The 13989-nt window shown below is 24.7% G+C and overlaps 1 protein-coding gene across 2 annotated transcripts in view; it reads left to right on the forward strand.

Moving 5' to 3' along the window:
- The window catches only part of LOC129614038 (uncharacterized), an 87471-nt gene that overhangs the window by 56207 nt on the left and 17275 nt on the right, over positions 1-13989 (forward strand). Inside the window, exon 2 of one of the 2 annotated variants that reach the window (XM_055528421.1) lies at positions 4793-4932. The exons of the other annotated variant lie outside the window; for it this stretch is intronic. Coding sequence (XP_055384396.1) covers positions 4793-4882 — 90 coding nt within the window. The 3' untranslated portion in view covers positions 4883-4932. Of the gene's footprint in view, positions 1-4792; positions 4933-13989 lie in introns of those variants that run through there. 2 annotated transcript variants of the gene reach the window in all.

Here is a 13989-nt window from a genome sequence, read left to right on the forward strand (position 1 = left end):
CACTTTACTGGTATTCATTTCCATAAAACAAACAAAAAAAATTACATACAATAAAAATTTAGTATAACATCATTAATGTTTCAAATGAAAAAATTCCTTTTAAAAATAATTGACTTAATTTTTTGACTTTGTGCTTCTACAAAATGTTTTCTTTTGCGAATTCATTCCATTTTACATGAATCCAATTCAATTATTTTAAATTAAATTGGAATTTCTTATATACAGTATAAAAAGACAAAAGGGGTTAAACTATATACAAGTAAGCGTATACATGAAAAAACAGAAACCTTTTTCTTTAATCTTAACTACATTTTACTTACTAAAATATTTCGTAGAATAATAAAATAATCATAATGTTATTAAAAGGATTTATAAAGTATGTTCAGGTAACAAGGCTTTTCGAACAATTTATTTTGAATATCTGTATAATAGGTTTCAGTTGATCTTAACCAAATGAATTACACTCTATATAATTACAGCATGATAAGGTAATTTGGCAAGTGCCATAATCTATCATACAAATGAATTCCGAATTTGTTTAGAGTTAGAGGCTCATGGCAACTATTCGAACCAGTTAAGATGAACAACAAAATTCTATGATATTCCATTGTATGTGATTTTAAAGATTTATTGTTGGTATGCGAACGAGTTAAAAAATATTTGTGAATTAGACCGATTAGCAGATCTCCCTACTATAAAAAATTTGCACTGTACACGTTAACTATTTACATTTGTTACATGTTTAATTTATTTTCTTAAATTGCTATAATTTTTATATTTATTTGTCGTTCAAGTTTCGAAACTTTTTTTTATTATAAAAATTATTTTTTATTACTATAACAAGATTTTCTTCAAGTAGGTCTTATTTCCCCAAAGTACTTAATGTACATATAAATTGAGACCAAAGTATTCATATAATAAAATTCATGATTTTTGATGAAATGAAAATTAGACTTGCAAACAGAATTCTCGTTTTATTTTATCTTTATTTCGTTTCAACAAATCAAATAAAATTGTACGAAGAGCAAGATTATTCTAAATAAAATTTTCCTATTCACGCCTTTGTGTTTATGTATTTGTGCATATGTATGTACCAAATAACACCTAAATATTTTAATTTCTTTCTCTGGTTTTTTTCTCTTCTGATTTTTTTTTTATAAAATATTAAAAGAATTCGTCATTTGACAGGAGAAAGAATTCTTCTTCTCTCTGTTGTTCTTTAATATTTAAAAATTGTAAAAGGATCATTTGAATTTTCTTGTTAAAAAATTCTTGAGTTTTCATTTAATTTTACACTGTCAGTGCAACTAAGAAAGGATTTTCTTTGTTTTTCTCCCTCTTTTCAGAAAATTTTTAGTTTTTATGTGAGAAAATGCAATTAAAAAATAAATATAATTTTTTGAAAGAAAGAGGTTAAGGTACCGAAAAAATTGTTTTAAATAAGATTGTTAAAGAATATGAGGCAAATAAACAAAAGAATTTTATAGACTTCTCGTTAGTGTGTAGCTAAAAATCGAAATGAATAATTAAATTGTTCTTTTTAATTTTACAATTTGAGAAATAAATTTCTTTTAAATTGATTTTGTTGTTATAATGGATTGTGCATAATAAATATTTTAATTCATCCTCAATTTTTGGAATACGAACATAAGCTAATTACTTAGCAGAACTAATAGAGCAATGTTTAAGTGCAAATATCGAGAGAAAATATAACGTTTACTTAATAAAGTATGGATAATTGGCAGATTTTATTCTCCAAAACACAAAGAATCTCGAAAATTTAAAAAAATTTTTATCAAATTTTGATAAATAATTTTGTTTCTTATTGCAATTCAATTTTGTATAATCAATAAAACCAATTTCCTACATAGTTATATTGGCTCTCATGGTATGCACTTCAAAATTATTGAAATAAAACTATAAATAAAATTTAACACAAAATTTTTTATTAAATATTCATCTGTCATCCTTAAATCTTATGCCTTAAAATATGCAATCGTGTCATATGTCGAATTTATATGCAATTGTATTATAAATGTCAACATAACAAATAAATATTTCCGTCAATGACCACAATAAATTTGATGAAATCAATTGATTAATTAATAAAACCAAAAAAAACTAAAATAAATACAAAAGAAAATATATTTTATTTTTGAATTAATTTCCATTCAAATTGTGGGTGTGAAATATGGAATTGTAAACAAAATGTAGTAATAATTTTTGTATTGTTTAAATGCAATCTACCCACTTCACATAAAATTTTTATATTTCTCTTACATTCATACTTTTATTTGTAATATATTTCATTCCCAATTATGATTAGTTGTTATATTCCAACCAGGGTATTGAGTAGTTTTACCACCATTTCATTAAAAGACAAATTTATATTGAGTACCAACAATATTGCTTATACAAATCTAATATTTTCAATATAATTAAGATTAAATCGAAATATCAAATTAAGATAAGATAATTTTTGTGCAACTTTATTACAATTACAAAAAAGGCCACATAAATATAATTGGAAAAGTTGGTTTAACGGTATATATACATAATAAGTACATATAAGCGCCACACCTTTAAAATAATGTTTTTACATTGATATTTTTGCTTTTGGTTTTGCTTCTACTTGGCTCATTTAAAAATAAATTTTATTGTACATATTGGAACAAATGGATGTCTATGTGGGTTCAAATTTTATAGTTTTTTTTTATTTCTTTGCCTATCGCAATAATATTCATTTTTTTTTCTCTCTCTCTCTCTCTCTCTATTTGTAAAATTATGACATCATTATTAAATACAAATTACAATTTAATAAATTTTTACTAGTACAATTTTGTTGATTTGAAACAAAATATTACAAATAATTTATTTGATGATTAATGATTGTAATCTAGGTGGAAACTATAGCAGTTTATATTATTATGCAATAAATATTAATTATGAATAAGGAATGAGCGTTAATGTGGAATAATCAAATTGAATATGTCATTGCAGTCGAGTTTAAAGCACACTTGGAAATGGAAGTTAAACTCAAATTAATTTCTCTCTCCATTGAATTGCAATGGAAAGATTGTGCAATTTTTTAATGGACATGAAATACAAACAATATTTTTAAGTTTCCTCATCATCGTCAGATATTTAACAGTCCAGGAACTTTTTAGTTAATATTTACCACACGCATTAATTCGAAATCTGTAATGTAACTATGTACTCATAATAACTAAAATACGTAGTGCAATCTAACAGAAAATGTGACACACAATAACGGAACACTTAAAGTATCTAATCCCACATTTTTCTTGTCTTCATTGCAATATTTTTGTTATAGTGAAAAAGTTTCCGAAACTGAATTTAACCATGTTACAATTCAAAAGATTTTCGGAAAATTTAACCTAATTCTCGAATCTAAAAAATTTAACACAATAATTTAAAACAATAATTTTTTGCTTTTGCTTTTTCAAAGTATACAAAATTTTTCCAAAAGTATGCATCAAGAATTTCAAGGGCACAGAAATTTAATAACATCTATACAATACTCAATATAACTAATACCAACACATTTGGTGTTATATAACAAATTTTGGTGTTATATACATAGGCCAAATTTATCAACTGAAAATTGACAGTAAGGAAATATAGTTGTCGTCAAACGAAAAACGAAAAAAAAAACCGAGTATTAGAGCGTGAAGGTTAAAGTAAATGGATAAAATTTTTAAAAATGCATGTCGAATATTTTATATGTTGTACACTTAAAAAATTTAATATCAACGAGAAATTTCTGATACAAATTTCAAAATGAAATATATTGAAGTTTTTTGTTTTAGTAGATATTGAATTTTTTACTTTTTATTTAAAATTGCAACTTTTATGATAAAAAATAACTAAGTATAAAATTGTTCTGAAATGGGAATACCTGAATAAATTTACGATGTGTCTCTTATGTACTATTAATGCAAGAAAATAATTTTATATCGATATCAATAAAAAATTTTGAAATTGGAACATTAAAATGAAATGTTTAACAAAAATGAAATAAAAATTTTATTCTTGAAACATTTTTTGCATACTCATATAGAAAAAATCATAATGAATTGAAAATTTTTATTTTCAACTAACAATTTTTTAACAAATTTAACTTTAACAAATAGGTGTGATAGTTTCTCTTTATTCTATTTACTATCATATAATGTACATTTTATTTTAATTTAATTAATAATTTAAAATTTTAAAGAAATTTAGCAATAATTTACTACAGTAAAATTTTGAATTAAATATTATTTAACACACTAATAAATAATTCGTATTAACTAGCGAGAAATGAAAGAAAATTTTAAATTAACAAAATTTCAAATTATTTGTCTGTAATCACGTTGTTTTTTTACTGAAATTTTTACTCATGGGATAAAAATTTGCTTTAGCGTACAACAACTTCAAAAAAATAATGCCATTCACAATAACTTTTACGCCCTACAATATTTCGGTCAATAATGGTTATGATGACACAATAAATTTTAGCCAATGTATAACCCGCCTTTAAGATCAAAGAAATTATGTTTGTCAATCAAAAATTGCGGAATTTTTCCAAAGTTACTTAGCTCTAATTAACTAATGAGAAGTCTGTAAGAGAGCACTAAATGATTTTTATAAAAATTTAAATTTAGATTATAATCGTATTTTAAATTTCCTCCAAAAATATCGAAAAAAAAAATTAATTAATTGCATTCTTTTAATTGATTTAAGAATTTTATCAAATTATATAATTTTCTTTTTGTTTTTCTCATTTCAGGTAAATACCAATGATCAAATATTTATTAATATAGAGATAAAACTAGCGATAGAAGGTAAAAAATTTAAAATTTCAAAAAAATTTAAATAATTAATTAATAATCAAATCTAATGTCTAATGGCTAACTCAAACATATTCCGGTTAAAATTTAAAAAATTTCTTCTACGATTAGATCTACATATATTAAAATTCCAAAATTTTCTTTTATAATTATTTAAATAGTGATTTCCTAGAATTATAAATTTATTGCCCAAAAATAAGCTCATATACAAATTGTTTATAATTTATTCATAGGCGCAAATGTTATTCGAATTTCCAAGAATTTACAAGTAATGTCATAATTGAGAATCTTATAACGTCGTTTGTTATACACAAACATATGTATATATATGCACACAAATATTCGAGAAAATATGTACATAATTCTCTTTCTTCTAGTTCAAAATCTTAGGCAATATAAAATTTGAAAAAGTTAATTTTTTTTGTAAATTTTTCATTTTGACATTTTAACCTTTAAATGACATTCAGAAAATTACTATTTTCTTTTGGGATCTTATCCCTTTTTTTCCAGCCAAAATACATCAGACAATATTTTTATAAGCTGCCATTTTATTTTCTTATAAGTTGAATTTATTTCGCCATACTTAAAACACAAAAAACTTATGATCACAAGTATTATCCTTACATTATAATGTAATAAAATTGAAAAGGATTATAAATTGGATTTTTCAACAAAAAACAACAAATACCAAAGTTTTAAATTTTAATGTCAAATTTTATAATATGGCCATTTATAATTTTGTTGTAAATTTTCCTCATCTTTTTTTATTCTTTAGAAAAAGTCCTGTTTTCACAAAGTTTTCATTTTTTTTTTTAATATTCAACTAGATATGGTAAAATTTTTCAAGGAATCTACTTGAGACAAGGAAATTAAAAATAAAGTTTTTTAATTTGTTTGTAAGTATGTTGGGAAAAACTTAGAAAAATAAAAAAATTCACGAGCCTTACAACAATTTTTATTTGAATTTTTTTTTCTGTGTTTTTTTTTTGTTTTCGGGAAATGGACAAAAACAAATAATATTTAAGTACAGTTAAAAACGAATTAGAATGGAACTTGTTATAAAAAAAATTGTTTTTCTTTTTAAAGATGACTTATAAAAAATAAACTTTTTTTTTTATTTTTCTACGCTTTATTAACTTCTTCGAAAATTTACTTAAACATGTATATATGTATGTTTCTATGTATGTATTAAGTTTGTGAACTCAAACTTTCTATTTACAATTATTTGCTAAAATTTGCCTTATTAAAATTTTCAGACGAAGTTGAAATAAAAAATTTTCCCATTTGTAACATTCTATTTTGCTTATATAGCGAAAAAAATCATTATAAGTGAGGTCTAGAGCTTGTATCCTAACAATAAATTGAAGAAAATATTAGTTAATTTTTTTATAAAAGTTGTTGATTTACAAAAGCTATTGTAATTATTATACAGCGTTAAATTGATGATTTTTACCCTAAACATTTTTCTTTCTTCTCAGTAAGGGTCAAGTTTCTTTTAAAGATTTATAGCAATTCTTGAAGAATAATATTAAATTTTTGTAATTGCTTACATAATTCACAGAACTTGTGACTTAATTCATTTTGCTCGCAATTCTTGAGTGTTCTTAAAGTTGTCGTCAACTAGACGACTCTTTATTAAATTTCACCGTTATTTGTTAGTCGAAATACACCAATTATTGGAAACGAATGATTATTAGTTGTTTACCACTTGAACAAATGGCCGGTAAATGCAATAAATAAATTTTCTCTATTATAAAAAATGTAAAAAACATTTTTTATTTTGAAAAGTTTTTGTTTTTGTTTACTTTTTATTTAATTTGATCTTCTTTTTTAAAAAACAAACTGTTGAATAATACCTAATTGTTTTTTTTTTCTCTTTAATTCTAAATATAGGCACACACAAAATGAAAATTTATCAAATTTAAAAAAAAATATTACGGAAAAATTTATTTTCAAGGATTTGTTTACAAGATTATAATTTCTTTACGCCCCCACAAACAATCACCAAAATGTACCAAAATTTAACCTTTAGCATTTAATAAAATTTTTCTTTTATTCTCTTTATATAAAAATATCAGTTGAATGAAGGTAAATTCAAAGGAAGCTTATATGTATGTATTTCTAGTATACATGCAGAACTCTATGTGCATATGTGGTATACATAAGAGTTCTTGACATTCACATATAAAATTGGAAATTCTTTAATATCAAAAATTCGTAATTCATTAGTATAGAGGAATATTAGACGGATTTTCGAAAAAATTGAAACACGCAAACCTCTTTTAAGTTTATATTTAAGAGCCTCTTTAAAATAAATGATTTTGCAATTTCAAGAATCCTTCTGAATACGGAAACTCTAAGAAATTTAATTTATGATTTTTTGAAGTTTTAATTATTAACTGCGATATCTTGTATTTTTAATGAAATTTTTAATTTTAAAAATGACACAAGTCGTCAAGTATATAGAATGTATACTTAATGTCATATTTTGCAAGATTATGCAAGATTCTCCTGCTTTTATAATTGATTTTTTTTTGAAAACCAAGTATTATTTTTCGAGTTAAAGAAAAATTGTTAAGAAAAATCAAAATAAAATTAAAATTTTCAAATACATACTTGATAACCTTTAAAAATTCGTCTAAGATTAAAATAAATTTGAATTTATTCTTGATGTGGGATTTCAAATTCATACACTTGAAGTGAATGTAATCCAAATTCATATACCGAATCCAATAAATTGTTTTTCATCCAAATATAAAGATTTTACCGATTTATTTAATATCCCATTCCTGGATAACGTAGCTAATACTTTCCAAAATTTCACTGAATCAAATTGTTGATTTAAATACCTTTCATATTTCAATTTAATGACAATAAATTCCAAATTCCTTTTTTTAAATTCAATTATTTGGAATTATTACCTTTTATTACTAAATTTTTAAGTAAATCTTTCGTATTATTTTACTTTTAAATCTTATACTGTACTTATTCATTATTATAATGACAAGGAATCAAAATATTTCATTCATCATATTATCGCACACTGTATAAAAAATTTTCAATAAAAAAAAAATTCACTTGAAGCGATTAAATTTCTTTTATTTTAAATCATACAACCATAAGACATAAATATGACACATGAACAAAAAGAAAAAAATAAAATAACTATAAAACAAGTAAAAACGCTTCAGTCGGTATAAACCGATTGAATTATACCCTGCACCTTTCGTTATTGTGTAGCAATTACACGAACCCGTGAAGTCATTCTATAGAAACTTCATGGATATGTCTGACCTATAATTGGACATCCGACTGCCAAGTTTCATGAATCTGACTTTATTATTTTTCCAAATATTAAGAATAAACTTTTAGACTTGTATGGGAGCTACACGAACCTGCCAAGCAATCCCACCAAAACTTTAGAAATATGTCTGACCTATAATTGGACACACGACTGCCAAGTCTCATGAATCTGACTTTATTATTTTTCCAAATATTAAGAATAAACTTTTAGACTTGTATGGGAGCTACTCGAACCTGCCAAGCAATCCCACCAAAACTTCAGAAATATATCTGACCTATAACTCGACATACAACTGCCAAGTTTCATGAATCTGACTTTATTATTTTTCCAAATATTTAAAATAAGCTTTTGGAGCTGTATGGCAAGTACCCGAACCTGTCAAGCAATTCCACTAAAACTTCACAAATATATCTGATCTACAATTGGACACGCAACTGCCAAGTTTCATGAATCTGACTTTATTATTTTGCCAAATATTTAAAATTAGCTTCTGGAGTTGTATGGCAAGTACCCGAACCTGTCAAGCAATTCTTCTAAAACTTTAGAAATATGTCGGATTTATAATTGGACACACGACTGCCAAGTCTCATGAATCTGACTTTATTATTTTTCCAAATATTTAAAATTAGCTTCTGGAGTTGTATGGCAGGTACCCGAACCTGTCAAGCGATTCCTCTAAAACTTCAGAAATATATTTGACCTATAATTGGACACATGACTGCCAAGTTTCATGAATCTGACTTTATTATTTTGCCGAATATAAAAAATTTGCTGTTGGAGTTGTATGGCAGCCACCCGAACCAGTGCAGCTATCCCATTATAATTTTTAGAGCATGTGTAGAATATAATTGGACACATGTGTACAAAATTTTATATTTATAGCTTTATTAGTTTTCGAAATATTTAAAATAAACTCTTTGAGCTATATGGCAGCTACCCGAACCCGTTGTCCGAATTAGTCCAATAACAATAGGGTTCGTCCTTGGCACAAAAGAAAAAACTTGTGAAAGTTTGGTGTCGATAGCATTATTCGTTTTTGAGTTATCGTGCGATCGGACGGACGGACGGACGGACGGACGGACATGTCTAAATCGACTCAGAATTTTACGCTGAGCAAGAATATATATATATGTCCATACCGCAGATGACTCCTTCAAGTAGTTACAAACTCCATACCAAAGTTAATATACCCTTCACGAAGTGCAGGGTATAAAAAAAAGAAAACATTTTGTTTTTTATTTATTTTCGCCATAAAATCGCGAAAAATTCGAGAAAAAATAAAAAAAAAAAAATTGAAACAGAAGAGGCAATGATAAAGAGAATTATCATCAGTCGAAAACAACTTATTAAATTAAAATTCAAACATGACCGACTAAATGTTTAGTTAGCAATAAAAATTAATTTTTTTTTCTCTTATAACTACTATTATGAAGCGTATACATGGGTCGGCATGTAAATACTAGAATATGTGCGTATGTCGAATGTAATACAACATTCCAATTTCATTTTGTATATACACTTACATACTTTCCATTCCGTGCAATCATAAAAGATGTAAAAAGTCGTAAAACAAAAAATATTTTTTTTTTTTGTTATCAGGATCTTGCTAAATAAAAAGTAGGTTGACAGCACACTATGAATAACTTGTAAGTCATAAATGCAACTTGTCAAATATTTTTACTATTCCAGTATAATGATGAAAACAATAAAAATTAACAAATAATGAAAAATTTTAAATTACATGGCCTTTATATTTTACAAAACAAATATACAAAATCAACTGTACACATATTGAAAACAAAAATTTATAGAAAAAGAAAATCAAAAATAAATTAAGTACGAGTCTATAAAAAAATGAATATGAAAGATACATATGTACATACATATGAAAAACAACTATAAAGACATCATATATTCCAACAAATAATCAAAATAAAACCAGAAATATGTAGTGTTTAGAGTGATAAAAACAATCATTGAAGCAAATTAATGCTACTCCGTAAATACACAATTTTATAACTAGGAACTAAAATTCTAGACGGATCATAAAAAAAATATTTAAACGATTATAGAGTTGAAGTATGAAAAAGAAAGAGAGAATTGAAAGAGAGAAATAATTTTGTTTATTTTGTAATTTTTCGCAAGGCATGAACTTTTGTTTTTGTGAAGGCGAAATAAATCCCGTTTTAAATACGAGACTAAATAATAAAAAAATTAGATACGAATATGTTTAATAACGATATGTAAGATCAGGACACTAGTGATACATATGAACATGAATTAGTTAAACAGTATTATATCAACAATGGCAACACTTTTAATTTCAAAAATCAGCTATTAGGTACTTAATAAAAACAGTTTTACAATAACAAATGATCACGCGCTGAGGAAAGGCGGCGGCGAAAAAATCATAAATAAAAGATTCCTCCGTGGCATGCCACTCGCCGGAAAATCCTTTGCTATTACATTCAATTTTTATTATTACACAAAAATTTTTACTGTAGTTATAATGTTAAATACGATGAATCGATATGCAGAAGACGTAATAGCTTCTTCATAATATAGACTTCATTCTTAAACTCTCTGTATCCTAAAAAAAAAAAATTTTCTAATATCCTGGAATTTAATTAAATCTCTTATCATTTGTGCGCTAAAGAAATATCCATGAATATTAATTAATTTTTAAATTTCTTTTAGCTAAAACGTTAAGCTAGTAAATACAATTTTTATATGCTGTGCTTCCAGTACTTTATTTGTAAATCCAACTATAAGCCAATAGAATTAAAAATAATTTAATGTTAATTCTTAACCTAAATAATATAGAAGTGCTATAAAAGAAACTGTTATTATAATTCCAAGAATAACAATATTTTCTACTTTAAATCAACTGGTTTTCAATATTTTTTATGTTATTTTAAAACTTTGGTATTTTTAATGGTAAAAAAAAGGTGAAGTTCTCATTAAAGTTGAGTTTTTCATAAATTCTCTACAATTTTTTTTTTTATTATCTATCGATGTTGTTTTAACATCTTTATTTGTTTTTATATAATCAATAGCTACTCTATGTAGGTACACATATAAATTTGAACTGAAATGAACTCTAAAACAGAAATATAAAAAAGAAGTCAAGTTTCTTCGACATTTTTGCTATTGCTTCCATGTATGTATATTATATACATACATTTATATTAGTAATTTATAAACTAACCTTATCATGTTAATAAATAGTAACTGCTTTTTGAACAACTTCTTAATTAAAGATGTTATAATCTTCTATATGGTAATGCTACTATAAAAATGATTTTAATGTAGGTATTTCTATATTTTCTTTTTTGTATAAAAATAGATGATAATAACAATAATATGAAAGAAAACAAAGTTATAAATTGTAAAATATTGTCAATAAAATAAAATATTAAAGAATAAACAAGAATATAGGTATAAAGTTAGATCTATAGGGTACACAACTTTTCAACAATTTCGTGAGCAAAAATAAGTATTCAATTCTTGAATAGCTTTCATAGGTGAGGGTATATTAAAAGTTGTTATTTTTATAGATTGCCTTATTATAATTAAAGATTCCTTATTTCCTTAAAATACTTTTGAAATTTACCTATCAGAAATTTACCGGAACGCTTCTTCCGCCTAATTGAAACCGAATTTCTATTACATAACGTTCCATGAACAACTTAATAGCTTTACAATTATAGTATTCAAAGTCTAGTTGAAAAATATTCAAAACGTAAACGGCAATATTGTATAATATATTTCTTATGCGGCTGTTCTGGTTAAAAACGCAAAACAATTTCAAATAAAAACGCTTTAAAGTGTAGGTACCATGTATAGATAAGTAATAAATCTGCCCAACTATGGCAGTTAAAAATTATTTAGAAAAAAAAAAATGAAATTTGTGTGTGTGTACGTATAAAAAAGTTGAAATTTGTCATCATAGTCCGGTAAATGCAAACGCGTGTTGAGGATTAATTAAGTATTGCTTTCCAAAACATATAAAAGTAAAATATTTAAGAAAATGGAGGTATTAAAAATTTTTCGTATTTTTTGTATATAATTTTCGAATGAAAAAATATTAAAGCCATTAATCGGCAACTGTTGCTAGTTGCAAAGAATACTCTACATACCTAAAAAATTTTTTTTTATTTTATGTTATTAAAAGTGTTATACTAAGAGCTATACATATGTATATGCATTTGTCACTTATACGTCAACAATCACTGTTAATGTAATTATGGTAATCTCGTCTCATATATTATTGTTAATGTTAGGAACCATAATTGAACGAATTACTTCAACATTAGGGGCGGATATACAATCCCTTATGTTAATATAGGTGTGTGTATTATAGATGCAATCAAGACAAAAACAGCTCAAGGCTCGAAAACCTTTTTTAAATTGAATAATTTCATTAATATTATTCTAAATTTTCAACATTAAATGGGAAACGTAAAATTTTTATTCCAAAAATCCTAAAAATATTTTTTAATTAATTATTATAAAACATTATATATGAATATACATATACATACATACTCAAGGTTATCAACACAAATTTAGGTTTTCAATTCAATTTTTAATGGAAAATATACGAGTATACATACGAGTACCTAACTTTGATAAACCTATTAAAGTTTGATAACCTATTTTCACGTCTGTCAACAAATTTGCATAAAATTTTACAAAAATTATAAATATGTAAGTACATGTAAGTACGTTTTAATTATATAATCTGTCACAATCATGTTTATCAGATGACACCAGTGTTGTCTTCTCTTTTATCTCTTTCATATCATTAAAAAATTTTAAAATAGATAATGAAGTTCTAACAGAATTTTTTTTTAGAAATTATTATAAAAACGTCAACTATGAAAGCAAAAATAAACGAAAAGAGAACGCGCTAATGTTTTTGAATTTATTTTTAAAGGGAAAGGTTAAAAGCATTAGAATGCCTACATACAAACATGTGGATATATGTACTTATAAATATTACATAATTACAATAAATACACATGTTATTTGGACGGGGTTAATGCATGTATAAATTATATACATGTATAGTATATGGTAAGCACATCAAAATATCAGAATACTATAATAAGTGTAAATATGACGGTCGTGAAGGGTCATTACATAATAAAAGTAATATTGTAAAAACAATTAATATAAAAATTATAAAATACTTGAGGTCCAAATATTCTTCTGATTTTGCAAGTTTTTTAAATAATTTCAATTTTCAATTTTTGTAAGTATACCAGAACATGATAGGAGGAATAGTTTTCAGGTGGGCACATATAAGAAAATAATTATTAAAAGTAAACTAAAACTAAAACAGTTCTACTGAACAGCTTTAGATTTAAATACTTCCCGTACAACTACGTAAAATTTTCATTTCTGAAAAGTGTTTTTAAATTCAAAGCTAGATTTGATATTAATATTTTTTATAATTTCTATTTCAATTGTTTTTTAATAATATTTATGAATTTCGTACAAACGTGAGTGGGTTTGGTTAAATGAAGCTGATTTTAAATAATAAGAGCAAATCCCTACAAAACAAAATTTTAAATAGTTTTCGCTAAAAAGGCTTAGAATTAAAAGACGAAATCAAAGTTTGTGTTGAAAAGATCACATCAAAGAGCAAGAAACCTGTAGAAAACAATTATTCAAAAATTGAATATTGCATCAAAGCTGGGGTTACCTTGATAATCTTTATATCTTTATTTTAAACACCTATAATATGTCATTATGGTGCCATAATTTTAAAACAAATATAAAAATATTCAACAAGCTCATTCTATAATTTAATACAAATTCGAATAA

Source organism: Condylostylus longicornis, unplaced genomic scaffold (assembly GCF_029603195.1).
Source record: "Condylostylus longicornis isolate FDR11 unplaced genomic scaffold, ASM2960319v2 ptg000100l, whole genome shotgun sequence".
Classification (NCBI taxonomy): Eukaryota; Metazoa; Arthropoda; class Insecta; order Diptera; family Dolichopodidae; genus Condylostylus; species Condylostylus longicornis.